The following is a 16,567-nucleotide window of genomic DNA, read 5'->3' on the forward strand; positions in this document are numbered from 1 at the left end:
TAGACACTTATGGGTCGAACTAATGTGTGTGGCAGGACGGATTAAATGCCGGAACTGAAAATCCATATTTCTGTCAAATACAACTCAATGGAGGTCCACATGTTCTTGGGATTCTATTTGACCCAGCCTGGCCTTATCTACCCAAGTGATACCATTTCAGTCTCTTCCATCAAATATGTACAACATGCTTCCATGAGCTCCTTTTTTAGGCTTCCCACCCTCCCTAATCAGTGTATCCACAGCAGTGTTCAGTCTCCATACTTCGGCATTAGTCTTGCTTTCCTTTGCTGGAATTCAGTGTAAACCAGAAGATCCATCTTCTCCTTTATTTGTCAGTAGGAGTGCAATACCAGAGCCAAGGCATAGTCCATGTCATGAAGCTCTTTCCGGAGTGAAGAATGAATATCGCCTTTCTTACTAGCTGTAGCTGATTTCATTATCCAGTCGATTATGACAGGACATAAGCAGGGACACACAGACAGCGTCCCACACACTGTCTCACACTGGTCTTAACAGCGAATGTATCCAAAAGATGTTCTGCATAGATATCTCTGCAGGTCATCTCAAGATAGATGGCTTTCATGAGGGGTATGAATTCTTTCTGAATACCATAATGGCTGCATAGCTTCCAAAATGCCCCCTCTTGCCCTTGCTATCAAAAGCCTGCTTCTAATCAATCAAGTTAATGTGTAGCAGATATTCTACCGTAACAATTGTTCCACAATAACACGCCACTCATCTGCATCTACAGACGATAGAACAAAGGTTGTGTTCTTATGAATACAATGCTGAGCAAAGTACAAGGAGGACTTTTATAACCTTCAGTAACCCTGACTGTTGTCACAGTCTCTATTCTTTTAAGTGGAATATCCATGTGCTCTTTGGCATGGAGCCTGAATTAACTTGTCCGAATGCATCTCTTTGTGGAGTCTGTTGAATGGATGTAACTGTCAAATGGGAGGAATCCATGTTTCCTCAATTCTTTATGCTTCATATAACCCCAGTGGCCTGAACTCAAGAGGTTATATTATGTTTCATGAACAGCTATTCAAACTCAGCCGTGCTACTACTGATTATGCTGTGTGCCATGCAGGCAAGAGACAACAGATTTCTTTTACTGCCTAGCAATACAATGCAATATCTGAGACAACTGACATGCACACGTGCTGAGAGTAAAAAGTCAAAACTGTGGCGATGTTAGAATGTCACCCACTCAGTGCTGAATCCACTGCTGCAAAGATTTATATATATCTATATCAAAGATATATATCCTAAATTTCCCTTGGGATAAATAAAGTATCCATTTATCTATCTCATCTATCTTATACAACAAACCTTTATCAACCTTTGCCTCATATTAAAAACCATTTCCACAATCTGCACATGAAAGAAAGAAATATCCAAATCCCCGCAGGCCATAACGACAGAGTAACCCTTCTCAAGCAGACATTTACTGGAGTAACAACACAAGTGAAAACAAAACAGTCATTTTTGCAGTCATAAAAGGGATCAGTGCAAGCCCCAGAGAGGAAATGCTATGCGATTACGTAAGGGGGCAAACCAGTTCAGCTACCCTTGGTTAACATGAATGTTTTACAGGTTGCACATTCACTGCACGGCAGAACGGCATCTCACTTTCTCACTGGGAGTAAGATCATTCACAATAACAGTATAAAGCACCCTAGACAAAATATAGGCTTATACACACCTATGCAGAGGCAATGTGTAGAACATAAAAAACACATTATTTAAAAATGTACCAGCAGTGTTAATGTGACAGCAAAAGTAAGCAATAAAGAACGTTATTCAAGCACCACTTATAATGTTTCAAAAGAAAAAGGGATCTATTTGGAATGTAGTAACATCATGATGAAAGGCCTTTGATAGTACTATAGCAACCCCTACCCTCAAAAAGAGAACTGCACTGTTCATGGTTATTAAGCTCAGACACGGAGGAGGGATTGAAATACAGAGCTGAAATATAATATTTATGGGGGGAAAAAATTGTTCTAAAGAAGAATTCTACAAAAACCTAAAAGCGAGATTTAATTTCCTGGTGTCCCCATAGGGCTCTAGATATCCTCTCCTTCTCTATGGTTCGTAATTGTAAAGCGCTTGGATCACCATGTTTCTATAGGACGGAAACCAGTCCTTGATGAGGCTCGTGTAGTAGGTGTACCAGGGGTAGAAGGCCTCTGGCTGCCGAGTGACTCCAGCCTTGATGATCTGCCAGGCTGCCTCGCTCGCCGGATATGCCGTCATGTTGGTATACCCCCTGTAAACAAACCAAAGGACTCAAATAGCAAAATACAGATCTGGCCTAAATCAGTCGGACCCATTAAGGCAACTTCAGGTTGTTATATTACCTCAGAAAATATTTGCCAACAAAAGAGTTGAAACTAACATATGTCAATTCTATGTGGGATAACATAATATATGTGTTGGAAGGTACCGTATTCTAATAATGACCTGAGCATGTTTGGTAACTTTGAAACAGCCAACCTGACTTTCTCCATTGCCGAATCAGTGTCAATCAACCCAAGAATGCAGATGCTGACTGTCACATTGCTCTTCTTCATTGCCAGTTCATGCTGCATTGTCCCAAAGAAGCCATTCAGGGCAAACTTGGTGGCAGTGTAGGGACCAACAAACGGTGTGCACATCTTTCCTGTAAAACAATCAATGTTGTAATGATGTAATCTCTGTTTGAGTGGTTTCTAAGGTCACTTCATTGTAATCAAACAATGCTATCTTTAATTAGAAATGATAGATGACTGCATATGTGTACCAGAGTAAATTTCAATCTAGGAGTAAGTCAAAAATCACCCAGATCCACCTCTATTTTTCCATGGTTAGCCAACAATAGCAATCAGGTGCTATGACAGACTTACTACAGACCTACTGACACATCTATTAACATCCAATTTCATACAATGTATTTTGACGACTGGTGCATCTTCAATGTGTTTGACTCACCAAGCAGAGACGACACTACTATTATCGAACCTTTGCTTTGCTCAAGAGTTGGAATGGCTTTCCATGCCATCTGCAGGTAGCTCAAGAAATTGACCTTTCAGAGAGAGACCACATTAGTATTTCAACATATTTCCTCATTCAAACATATCCATAATCAATTTCATAAGATGCTAATTGCCACTAAGAAAGACATTTGATTGAAGAAAGTTTAGCCATCTACTACTATTCATTTATACTGTGTATTAGCATCAAACCTTGTTACAACCAAAGCAGGCCTATTTACGTACACACATATGAAACACAAACAAACTAAACTGAGATAAAGTGAAATAATATACCTGCATTAGCCACCTAGTGTGCTCAGCATCTCCGTCCCACATGGCAAAGGGGCTGGGCCCAATGTGGTTGAGCACGAGGTAATCTAATCCTCCAAGATGCTCTTCAGCAAACTTCACAACCTTCTCTGGGTCAGACGCTACTGACATGTCAGCTGGAATGTACGCTGCTTTCTGAGCCCCCATAGCCATGCATTTTTGTACCACCTGATACAAGTGAGCACAAATAAATCAAAACAATGAATGAAACGTAAGGGGTACATTTGGACCATGGAGGTATAATATAGGTTTGGACTGATAACAGTACAGTGTTACACATTCACAATACTGTAATACAAATCATACTGCAAATAACAAATAATAATACATAAAATAAAGTCTATTTATTTGACAAGACTAGACTACACCACTTGTTTGTAATTGTAAATTGAACAATAGCAATAGCCTTTTGTTTCAAAAAGTGTGAGGATACTGATAATTAAATGTAGCCTGAATATGAAGAGGAAGAGGAACTTAAGAGGACTTAGCCAAGGTAAGTTTTATCACACACACACACACATATATATATATATATATATATATATATATATATGTTCAACAGATAGAGCAAAGAATTATCACAGCTGTGAGTCCACTGACCTGCTCCAGAACATTACTTCTCCTTGCAGTGATAACAATCTGTGCCCCAGCTTTGGCAAGGTGGTAGGCAATCTGCTCTCCGATGCCAGTGCTGGCCCCAGTCACCAGGACCCGAGCGCCCTTTAAAGACTCTAAAACAGGCCAGATAATTCGGTTCAGTGAAGTACATCCTCATGGCAGACAGCATTTACATGCACGTTCTACTTCAATCTTTATGCACACAGCTTTTTGTCTGTGACAATGATGGTGGTGGTGGCCAGGTATCACTACGACAATAAAAGTGGATCATCACACAGAACATGATTTTGAACTAAATGTTCATTAAGCGCAGTGCTTTGGTGTTAATGAATAGCCTATTGTGTGCACGGACCAGGGCCTTAACTGGGTCAAATTAATTTGACATGTCTTCCCTTGTGAGCATCAACTGAGAAGTCTTCCCATGTGATCATCAAGTGAACTGGTGTGTTACATTGGCCTCTGTAAAGAGTAGCTTTGTCATACTGATACCCACATACGTCTACATTCATTTTCTAATGGATGTCGAAAAAGCAGTACTAAAAACGAGATACATGTGGTGATTACATTTTGTTTTCCCCGCAAACATTTAGGGCTAAGGTTTAAGAGGATAAAAGCATCTGCAACATTACTAAATGTAAAGCTACTCCATTTCCTTCTCAAAAGAGTGCGGGAGAATAAGCAAGCTGGCATCATTGTAGGCAGTTTCTTTAACCAGGCAATCTGTCATGGTTCCTTTTTCATAATCATAACGCTTGAACAAGCCTCTCGCGTGTTGGTCAAATAATTAAGGCAAACCGTTCCACGCTCACTCACACACGACATGCATACAACAAAAAACGAAGGTCCTGGGAATTGTCTCCGCCCTGCATAGTTCGTAAAATCGCATGACACGAAACTCGATTAGTATGCAACAGCCAACAACTCTGGGTGACCGCGCGAGACGCACCAGGTCCCAATCATGGTTGCACCTGTCACCTTAACGGCTAAAGCTGGTTAGACAAGTTGTCTGAAGTTGATCATCATTGTGCGAAGGAAACTATTATATACTTACCAATATTGAAGGTTGGTTCACTCATGTGCAGTGCAAGTAGGGCTGCAGCTATACTACCCAATGCAAAAAGTTTAAAAAAAAGCCTCATTTTCGAGTTTGATTAATGCAGCCTTGAATTTGGAGGAAAAACTGGAAGCCAACTCTATCTTAACACAATATCCAACCGATATCTTTACGTTTGAAAAAGACGAGCAATAACCAGCTCTTACCCTTAACGTAGGCTAGACTGTTTTTAATTACGCAACTTTAGATCTGAAAGGGTTAACGTTCGTGAAGTGGGAATCTGGCAGGCATGCCCGAAGAATTGTGAACCTACTGTTGCAGATTAGTCTTATCATGCCATTTAACTTCAAGAAGGCGGAGTCTAGTCAGGGATAATTCTTTGAATTCTTAGAACGTCTGACTGATGGTATGTTACAAATAGCCTACTGTGTTGGATTTTTGCGTATGTGAGAAACATAACATCTTTTTACTTTTGAATGTAAAAAAATACAGACCAGTAACCTACTTCACAAACAGTAAAGACCAAATTCTGAAGAAACTGAAAATATGTTTACCCATGTAAACAAAGGCAAATGTCTCAGAGATAAACAAGAAACATAGAGTTAAAATAAATGTTGGGAAATTACATCATTCCTGTAAGTGTAAAAACATTTCTACATTTGACAACAAAATTACATACACCTAGCCAGTGCTTCATTTGTAAATAACGCCCCGAAACACCGGTCACCGGTCAGGGCAGAGAAAAAAAGTCACAGTGCTAGAAAGTTTGTGAACCCTCTAGAATTTTCTGTATATATGCAAACATTTGATCTAAAATGTGATCACGTCTTCAACTACGTCCTAAAACGTAATAAAGTGGACCCAGTTCAACAAAAAAACACACAAAAAATTATTCTTATATAATTGATTTATTGAGCAAAATTATCTAACATTAAAGGCTTTGTTGGAAAAACTACATATCTAGTCTACTCTAATTAAACAATGGAATTACAATGCACTTAAATAATTTAAGTTTGATGACATTAGGCCTACTACTAAATGTTACGTATATTCTACTAACTGTGATGACATTACTACAAAAGTAGCCTATATTCTACTACTTTGTAGATATAGTCAAATGTGTGAATAACTTTAAGTAAAGTGGCTTTACCTTACTGAGTTATTGTCACTTAAAGAAGTTAAGTTTGATGACATTACTACTAAATGTTATGTATATTCTACTAAGTGTGATGACATCACTACAGCCAAAATGGAAAATGAAACTCTTCGGTTGATCAACTCCGGATGAATCTAGTAAGTGCCGTTAATTGAGACGAGTCGATTAATTATTAATTAATAGATTAATACCTTATCGTCATAACGGGTTCTGAAGAAGTTAGAAACACGTTTCTGATTGATGTGAAATCACCTCATGTGAAATTAAGTTGTTGTTAAATAGCGTCACCACATTTCTATACCTTTATTATTATTACTTATTCACACAAAATAAACAGAATTACAGAGGTGGTAATGTGAAAAAGTCATTAAGTTCAGTAAAGCCACCTGCAACCACACATATAGAAAGGACTCCAATTATAGGCCATAGCCAAGGTTACTCTACAAATGTCTGCAACATTGTTTTGCTTAATCTCAGTGTCTGAGAACAATAAGAGAGAGATCACTTCTTTATCAGTAACCAAATGGGGCATAAACATAAAAGTATGTGGCAGCAATGTTATCAGACAAAACTGAGAGTTACACCATGGAGCGTTTGGTCATCTAACCATGTATGTATCGGTGGCTTAAGATCGGTGGCTTAAGACAGGGACAATGAAAAGAAAATTAAATGAGAATGCCTCTGACACAGACAAGGAGAAGGGTCACTCCCGCCGCAGAGCAGCATTTTTTTTCTCCCGCTGCGGAGACAGCAAGATGATAACTTTATTCTGTGTTGTGTGACGTTGGATAATGACAACTCATAATTATGAAAAGTTGACTACTAGGATGGCTATATTAATGCCAGTCGGCTAGCCTACGGTTGGTAGTGAATTACTGCGGTCGCGTGGTCGGTATGCGTTGTGTTTATTGGTGTTTAGTGATACATTGGCGTGTCTGAGTGTGTGATGGGAGTATGAGGCTGTGAGCGAACTATAGTTTGTAACATAACCAAGTCACGCATGGAGCAGGGTTCCAGATGCTTTGCCTAGCGCTTGTCATATCTATAACTAGCCTACCGATAAAAAAAGGAGAGCCCACCGGCGAAAATCACGTGCCGCTAACAATTGTCTGGCGCCAGGTCTGGGTAGGAGGCCTGTTGTTCCGGGGATATACTATTTAGTTAGATGGTCCTCAAGTTTTTTTTTATTGTCTGTGGTCCTTGGTCTGAAAAAGTTTGAGAAACACTGCTTTAGATCTTGTGCCTCTAGGACCTCACTCTCTTCTCCTCCTCCTCTCTCTAGCTCCTCCTCTTCGCCCTCTGCCTCTCGTATCAGAGGCACCTTGCCAGCCCTAACTGGCTTCACTTGACACTGGTGAGGTGAGTACGCACCGCACTTCATAACTGAGGTGCATCTGTCGCTACACGATGGTAGTCCTTTGGGGGATCGTAGTCCCTCACATTGCGCATGCTCAAACACAAACGGTTTACGGCATAACAGAGCATTCACACGCTTCCGTTGGAATGCGTTGATCCGTCAGGGTTGACGGATCTCCATTCACTTTGAATGGGGTGACGTCATCCTTTGCCGAACTGAATTATGGCTCCGTTGGGTTCCCGTGCGTTGCGTTTCATGCTTTGCTTGCAGCAAGAGTTGAAGAATGTTCAACTTTTCGTGAGGCAATGCATGCGTCAGCCAATCAAATTTCTCTTTCATGCATAACTGACAGCACAGGCGCTAGCCAATCAGATCCCGTGTATGCTCACGTGTAAAAAGCGGCAAGCTCAAAAAAAAAAGATGGCGACCAAACTCCGTAGATGGTCGTATTTGTACCTAAAAGTTGTTTGTTTGACTTTTTTTTGCTTCGATTTTTTTAAAGTTACCGAGAAATAGACACTGTACAATGTAAAAACCCCTTTATTGTAACTGAAAAATACGTCTGATAGGATTTGCGAGGTGTGTGAGCACCCTACCTAATGTTAGCATGCTACTGCTTACAAGGTAAGCAGCTTGCTAGTAGTGTGAGCTTTGAGTCTGGGTAGGGAGGAGGCAACGCTCGCCAATATTTAGAATTTGGAATTTGAAATGCTTGGTCTCAGCACTACATATTGGTCCTTTAAGGCCAGGTATACATTGCAAGCGCTAGCCAACTGACTGACAACGAGATTTTTTTTCTGATTTTCAGTTGACTGAATTGACTGATCAAAAGAGTGCTTTCTTTTTGCCCTCCGCAAATTGTTAAACAGGTAGCTTGCTACACAGCAACTTGAATAAATCAGGCTTACTGACTTGGTTACAGCAGATGTGAGAAATTATATCCATTAACTTTAATCATGGTGCAGCAAAACAATAATCTGCCTCATTCTGCACACTAATGCACTCAAATGCATCTTTTACTGTTTGACTTGCCTTTGTTATTTGTAACTGGCAACTTGTTCATGATATCGTTTGAAGCAGCCTGGGAGTTGCCCTCCATCCTATCAACTGCACCTATAGTCGCATTCTAAAACTCAAGCGCTGCAGTGACCAGTAGCCTACATGAGTGGGGAGTGCATAAATCATTGGAGGTTGCAAGTTATGTTGATGATGATGAATTTGAACACCTGGACCATCCTGAATGCAATTTCTCACCGCATTCCTTTGCGGCCAAAAAAAAAAAATCCTTTGTAGAAAATGTGCTGTTTCTCAGATTTCTTTAGAGACCAAATTTCTCCTATGGTGTTAAAGGAGAGATCTCAAGCGGGTCACAAATCATGCTCAGTTTAGACTCCATATGATCTCATCTGTTTTCCTCTCAAGACAACCTGGTTGGTCTGGGTAGGAGGCCTGTTGTTCCGGGGATATACTATTTAGTTAGATGGTCCTCAAGTTTTTTTTTATTGTCTGTGGTCCTTGGTCTGAAAAAGTTTGAGAAACACTGCTTTAGATCTTGTGCCTCTAGGACCTCACTCTCTTCTCCTCCTCCTCTCTCTAGCTCCTCCTCTTCGCCCTCTGCCTCTCGTATCAGAGGCACCTTGCCAGCCCTAACTGGCTTCACTTGACACTGGTGAGGTGAGTACGCACCGCACTTCATAACTGAGGTGCATCTGTCGCTACACGATGGTAGTCCTTTGGGGGATCGTAGTCCCTCACATTGCGCATGCTCAAACACAAACGGTTTACGGCATAACAGAGCATTCACACGCTTCCGTTGGAATGCGTTGATCCGTCAGGGTTGACGGATCTCCATTCACTTTGAATGGGGTGACGTCATCCTTTGCCGAACTGAATTATGGCTCCGTTGGGTTCCCGTGCGTTGCGTTTCATGCTTTGCTTGCAGCAAGAGTTGAAGAATGTTCAACTTTTCGTGAGGCAATGCATGCGTCAGCCAATCAAATTTCTCTTTCATGCATAACTGACAGCACAGGCGCTAGCCAATCAGATCCCGTGTATGCTCACGTGTAAAAAGCGGCAAGCTCAAAAAAAAAAGATGGCGACCAAACTCCGTAGATGGTCGTATTTGTACCTAAAAGTTGTTTGTTTGACTTTTTTTTGCTTCGATTTTTTTAAAGTTACCGAGAAATAGACACTGTACAATGTAAAAACCCCTTTATTGTAACTGAAAAATACGTCTGATAGGATTTGCGAGGTGTGTGAGCACCCTACCTAATGTTAGCATGCTACTGCTTACAAGGTAAGCAGCTTGCTAGTGGCGTGATTGGTTTGTTGACCTGTCAATCTCACTATAACGTCTCTGGTATCAACAGAACCCCATGCGCCAGACTCCTCCTCCGCCATCCGTTGGCGCAACGCATTCCAACGGAAGCGTGTGAATGCTCCGTAAGGCTCAACATCAACATCAACATATCTGGCTTGTCTTAACGCATAATGTTAGCCTGGATACCAGACCGAACTTAGCCCCGCCCAAAAATGTTTTGGTTGGGAAGTTCGGTCTGGCATTACTCCATTGAGGAGAAATTATCTGCGGACAGATATTGGCCGTACCAATCAAATTGTTAAGGCGGGCTTTATACGATGATGGACAGATGATCAACAGTAACGTAACCAACCACGTCACCAACACACGAGTTGAATTCGTTTTCAACAAACATGGCTGCCGCTGGAGAGCTGAAATGTATAGATTCGAGTCCATTTAGACATTGACAGTGCATTCATTTTGAAAGAGGAACAGAGAAACGCGATTAAAGCATTTGTCAATCGAAAAGATGTTTTTGCCTTCCTTCCTACGGGATCCGGTAAAAGTGTAATGTATCAGCTGCCCCTGGTCACATACTACGTTGTTCTGATTGGTTGTAGGTAACCAATTGAGCGAAGAGGCATTTTTTCTCCTGGTTCGGTTGAAACACGCCCCATAATCACAGCCCAATGGAGCGATATCAGACTCATATTCTGACTAGAATTATGAGTATGACATCGTCAGGCTAGCATAATGTAGGTTTATTTAACGTAATATTTAATAATGTTGTAAAAGGTTTAAACGTCAACATATGGGGCTTGTCTTAACGCATAATGTGGGTATATTTAATGTTATATTTAATTATGTTGTAAACGGCTAACAGCATAAGGCTCTACGTCAACATATGAAACGAAACTGGGGAGAGACTTTTTGATCCTCCACCTCATCTGTTTTGTCCACTGTGACATCTTCTTTGTTTTTAAATAAATGGTCATGTTTTCAAAAAACTGGCTTTCGTCGCTTTTCTCCATGATTGAAAACGGATCTGTCGTTGTGACGCATGCGCGCGGCTTCGCTGTCGACAGCAGTCGACAGTGTCGCAAAATGACGCATGCGCAATGTGAGGGACTACGATCCCCCAAAGGACTACCATCGTGTAGCGACAGCATCGTGCGGCAAAAAGGAAGAAAGTCAAAGTCAAAGTGTTTATTGTCGCATACACCAAATTGCTTCAGCGCAGCGAAATTCTTAAGACTTGGCCAGCAACATCTACGCAGAAGGCTATTACTCCGAAATAGATGTGAAATGATTTATACGTTCTCTGTTAAATAGAGCAATATGTTATATTATCGGGGCCTGGAAAGAAGTAACTCCAGCTCCAGTGTGTAGCCTACTTTCTGAGCAGTAGGCTTGTTTTCGGGATAACTGGCTTAGCTTTGGCTTACATACATAGCCAGCCATGCATCTAGCTAACTCTGACAGAGTATAAAAAAATAATGAGCTGCTTTATAATTTGCAAACAATAGAAACATTGCAAATGTATACATTAGCTGACCTATAGTGTAGGACTAATGTTGAGCTCATCTTTCGCTCGTTTGTGTAGGTTCAGTGTCCTCAACCTGTCAATCTGTGAGCTTTGAGTCTGGGTAGGGAGGAGGCAACGCTCGCCAATATTTAGAATTTGGAATTTGAAATGCTTGGTCTCAGCACTACATATTGGTCCTTTAAGGCCAGGTATACATTGCAAGCGCTAGCCAACTGACTGACAACGAGATTTTTTTTCTGATTTTCAGTTGACTGAATTGACTGATCAAAAGAGTGCTTTCTTTTTGCCCTCCGCAAATTGTTAAACAGGTAGCTTGCTACACAGCAACTTGAATAAATCAGGCTTACTGACTTGGTTACAGCAGATGTGAGAAATTATATCCATTAACTTTAATCATGGTGCAGCAAAACAATAATCTGCCTCATTCTGCACACTAATGCACTCAAATGCATCTTTTACTGTTTGACTTGCCTTTGTTATTTGTAACTGGCAACTTGTTCATGATATCGTTTGAAGCAGCCTGGGAGTTGCCCTCCATCCTATCAACTGCACCTATAGTCGCATTCTAAAACTCAAGCGCTGCAGTGACCAGTAGCCTACATGAGTGGGGAGTGCATAAATCATTGGAGGTTGCAAGTTATGTTGATGATGATGAATTTGAACACCTGGACCATCCTGAATGCAATTTCTCACCGCATTCCTTTGCGGCCAAAAAAAAAAAATCCTTTGTAGAAAATGTGCTGTTTCTCAGATTTCTTTAGAGACCAAATTTCTCCTATGGTGTTAAAGGAGAGATCTCAAGCGGGTCACAAATCATGCTCAGTTTAGACTCCATATGATCTCATCTGTTTTCCTCTCAAGACAACCTGGTTGTTTGCTAAGAAGACAAATTTTGCATTTGCATTGAACTAGCCTATGACAAGAAGACTGTTGTGTCAACAGACAGCAGTTATGTAAAGGGGTAGCTAGGAGATCTTTTTTGTCAATTATGGCAGATTTTTACAATGAAGTGCCTCATCTCATTCTTACCCAAACTGTTTCCGGCACTCTGCAGACCCACCCATGTTTGCGTTTAGCATTTTGCTCATGTTATGAAATTAGCTAAATTATTTAGCCAAGTTATTAAAATTAGCTATAGGTCATGCATGGTGTGCTTTGCGTGCTTCAAGCCCCGTTGCCTATCAACGAAATGATGGGCCCATGATGTTAAAATTGCCTGGTTTAACTTTTTTACTTACATCACTGAACGCAAAAAACACAATGAACACAAAAAACAGTGTGTGGTTCACATGCTCGGATGAGATGTGTTAACCATCATACACAACTACTGCCATTGGTACTCCTCATGCCTCAACCTAACCAACACATTTAAAACTTTTCCCCATGTCAGATACACCATACTTCTAGTTTGAGTTGTTCCACATACTTCCCATGTGATACAAACTACATGTGATGTTGGAAAAGGGGAGGGCCTCATAGACATTACTAACAGCTGTGATCAGATATTTACACAAGTTCACAAACATCTTGAAAATGGTTTTATGTATCATACATCTGTGGTTCAAATTGCATAGGTTATAGCCTCCTTGTACCTATCTGATCACACACACACACACACACACACACATTTGAATGGCTTTATTTTGATTAACAAGTAAAATTATATAATTATGACGTGAACCAAATATTGTCTTTAGCCATTATGCAAACCAACTGCTGCCAAATGCTGCCTCATGTGTCCCTGGCTACTAAATACCATAGATGCTACTCTACACGGAGGTATGTAGAGCCTTTGTTAAAGGTAGAGGTTTTAAAAAATTTGGAAGTGTATCACAAATCTATGTGCTTTTCATTTGGTGTTGGACATCCACCCCAACATGAATGCAAGCCTTTGAAAGTGTCACTGACTAGTATAGACATACATATTTTTTGCCTTCTCGGGGGCACAGACAGCATGCTTCAGTCGTTAATGTTTGATAAAACACATTTCAGATATGATCTTACTTCATCCTTGCATGAGCATATAAAATTAAATGAATTGATTCATGATGAATTCATCTACTCTTACCAGCAGGGGGCTCAATTTACAGGCCCTATGGCAATAGTGCCGCTGGACAGAAGTGCAGCCCTCAACTACTACATTACACAACAAAATCATCAGTTAGCAAACTGTATAGTTGTCCCAATTTGCTGTCTAACTGAAACCGTAGATACATGAATATTACTACTCACATATCATGAAGGTGAAGTGAAGTACATTGTTGTAACAGATTGGATTCACAATCATAAACCACTTGAGCATTGATGGCACATAGATCACAGTAATAGACACAGTACTGAAGCCTCTACAAAACATACAAAATAATAATGATTCTGCGAAAAGCATATTCACATTTAGAATTAGGGACCTTTATACAATTATATTCTTATTATATAGGTTGCTACAGTTAACTTCATTAATTGAAACATACACATTTGATCAAACATCAACCTCTCAACTCTTCAAAATAAATAATATAACAACTATAATTACATTAAATGAATCACATACTCACTTACCAACTATCTTGTCAGAAATAACCCATGGAATATATATTTCCCACAAACAGTCTCAATTGTGTAATCCATAGCTGTACGTATCCAACAACAAAATATCAATATTGATATCAAATTAAATGAATCAAAGTAAATGTAATCGAACCTCAGAGCTGGTTTCTGGTCTGAGGTCTGTGCTTTAGAGCTTGTGTTGGTTCTTGGCAGTGGAATTGGGCGTGTGAACAAAAGTGGAATCGTTACTTTACCTCCAGCTTTTACACCCACGTAATAACTTCATAATAATAATGACTCATTCCATCTCAATTCTTCATCTGAAGTATGTTAATAAGGACTCTTGATTATGGGAAGACAAACCAGTTGTATTCTCATCTCAGATCCATGCCCTTATTGCATTTGCAGGGCCAGCTGCAGGGTGCAATGGCTGAGGGGGCATTTGAGATTTGCAAGAGGTCAAAAGTAGCACTTTTTTAATTTATTTTAATTTTAAGAGATTCTACAAGAGTGAAAGCCATCATTTTATGAATAACAACCTACATCTGCCCTCTGCCAAATACAGTCATTTACAGACCTGGCCAAAATGGTTAAGGTATCATTTGAGCAACTGTGGAACAACCACAGTGTTACTTTTGCCCCTCCTCCTGAGAGATGTCATCATCAAACATGTATCTTGCGTATATGGAAATATGATGCATCATGAGTTCTTTTAAAGAGATAGCACAGTAAGTCTTTACATTTATAGGATGTTTTGATCACAGATTGTTTGATTTAAATGTGTTTATCAGTGTGTCATGCTGAGAGGTGGAGGAGGCGCTGCTAGCTGAGGCAATGGTGCTGATGATACTGCTGGCTCAACCAAGCAGTTTTAATGCAGGGATGCTGCTGCACCATCTAAGGAAGCACTATAAGCAGCATTTTGTTTTTTAAGGCATTCTCTAATGTCCATTATTAGAATAGCTAAATGATTAGGCATGTTTTTCAACTGGGTATCGGCACTGAACATGCACACAAGTTCCACGACACACCAAAACCACTCCCTGAATGGTTCGTTTGAATGTGACAGATTGGCCTATTCCCATGCACTGGCCGTACATTCGGTAGTACATTAGTCAAACTTGTGTTGACTCAGCACCACACTAGGATTCACCACAGCGGGGGAGGCAACCACTTTTTTTTGACACTCTCCACTGACAAACACTATGTTCCCTAATGCTACTGGAAATAAATCATATGGAAAATTCAGTAAATATACACATAAAATACATTCCGGACTGATAATATTAAAGCTATTGCTAATTCCGTAGCAATAGTGCACTAACTATTATTCCAGTTGCATAGCCGTAGTTTGGTGCCTTGTATAAAATATGGTTTTAACCTACAATAACAATACTGTAGTTAGACATCATTTGGAAACATTTTTTATTTGTTCTGACAATGGTGAGGACAATGTGGGTCGCAATCCCAGCTGCTGTTGTGGAGATGTCCTCTCTTGCATCTTTTCTTGCTGTTTCCGTCTTCTCCTCTGTTTTCCACCTTTGCTCTCTTCCTCATCTGACCCCATGGGCTGGACTCTCCTCCATGCCTGGCAAGATTCCACTGATGCTCCCAATGGCTCCACACCTAGGAGAAATGAGGACATTTATGAAGTACTTTTTTTTTTCTTTTTTAGTTACAGATAGTTATTGTTTTTATTAACTATTTTTTCTTAGCAGAAGTCACGAAATGGCAACAAAATCATTATAAAGAGGTATTTTGGAGGAATGTATTTTATCGTTTTGGCAAGTATAATAACTGTATAATGAGTGGAATAATGTATAGTAATCCTTGTGGTAATAAAATACTGCAACATGTTTCAATTCTCAATGAATAACTAAAGAAAAAGAAGTTTGCCTAGGATATTAGAGTGGAGTGGTGAGAAGTGTGACTTGAACCCTCTTACCATCAGTGGGATTTGAGCTTGGGGGGGAGGAGGAGCCAGACCTCCACCACTGGCCCTCATGGGAGGAGCAATAGGAACCAGAGGAGGAACCGCCCTCATTATGTCCACTTCCTCACTCTCACTGTGACTCTGACTCACAATCACTGGAAAATATCAACCACAAATGCACACAAATTATCATAAATCTCATTTATACCCAGTTGTTTTTGGGATCAGCTGTGATTGGTCTGGGATTGTGATTGTGGATAGACTTACCATTATGGCGAGGTTCTGGCAAGGTCCTAGTTGCACTGTGATAAAGTAAAAGTTGACAGAAAATGAAACATTGAAACAGTGATTTACAGCAGCTAATTAACACAGTTCGTCAGCATCCAAAGAGTGGGAATAGGTCTAACATCACAACAAATCAAATACAATAGCAACTCTTCGAGTATGAATGCCACAGAATTTACTTTTGAGGCCACAAAACTAACACTTTTGTCTCCGAAACAAAGACCACAATGTTACACAATGTTACATCAATTCTGATATGTGTATCTGAAAAGATCACTTTCCCTATGCTCATGCTAAGATTAGCCTACAAACTACTAATAACAAATAATAGTATGTCTCCTAATGTTCATTACCACTTCTTCACCAAAATCTTGAATGGAGCATGTGTCCTAATGTTAGCTCCCACTGGCAGCTCCTACCTG

General features: G+C 40.2%; 1 protein-coding gene and 1 long non-coding RNA gene across 2 annotated transcripts; both read right to left on the reverse strand.

The window, feature by feature from the left end:
* Positions 1-1,468: 1,468 nt before the first annotated feature.
* On the reverse strand, positions 1,469-5,319 carry hsd11b1la (hydroxysteroid (11-beta) dehydrogenase 1-like a). Its single transcript, XM_012821612.3, has 6 exons — positions 5,020-5,319; positions 3,951-4,081; positions 3,315-3,518; positions 2,977-3,070; positions 2,503-2,668; positions 1,469-2,275 (listed from the first exon to the last, which is right to left on the reverse strand). The coding sequence occupies exons 1-6, from the start codon at positions 5,105-5,107 to the stop codon at positions 2,092-2,094; spliced, it is 867 nt and encodes a 288-aa protein (XP_012677066.1). The 5' UTR covers positions 5,108-5,319; the 3' UTR covers positions 1,469-2,091.
* Positions 5,320-15,335: 10,016 nt separating this feature from the next.
* Positions 15,336-16,232, reverse strand: LOC122133202. Its single transcript, XR_006152612.1, has 2 exons — positions 16,128-16,232; positions 15,336-16,015 (listed from the first exon to the last, which is right to left on the reverse strand). It is a non-coding gene; the product is annotated as an uncharacterized LOC122133202 (long non-coding RNA).
* Positions 16,233-16,567: the final 335 nt, after the last annotated feature.

This window comes from Clupea harengus, chromosome 10, assembly GCF_900700415.2.
Source record: "Clupea harengus chromosome 10, Ch_v2.0.2, whole genome shotgun sequence".
Lineage (NCBI taxonomy): Eukaryota > Metazoa > Chordata > Actinopteri > Clupeiformes > Clupeidae > Clupea > Clupea harengus.

What these genes read in the sequence shown, in the direction of transcription:
- hsd11b1la (XM_012821612.3), bottom strand. Translation starts at nt 5,107, where the DNA reads ATGAGGCTTTTTTTTAAACTTTTTGCATTGGGTAGTATAGCTGCAGCC. An exon ending in TGAACCAACCTTCAATATTG is followed by an intron (nt 4,082 to 5,019) that starts GTAAGTATATAA and finishes GGCCTGTTTTAG; the next exon opens with AGTCTTTAAAGGGCGCTCGG. An exon ending in ACACTAGGTGGCTAATGCAG is followed by an intron (nt 3,071 to 3,314) that starts GTATATTATTTC and finishes TCTCTCTGAAAG; the next exon opens with GTCAATTTCTTGAGCTACCT.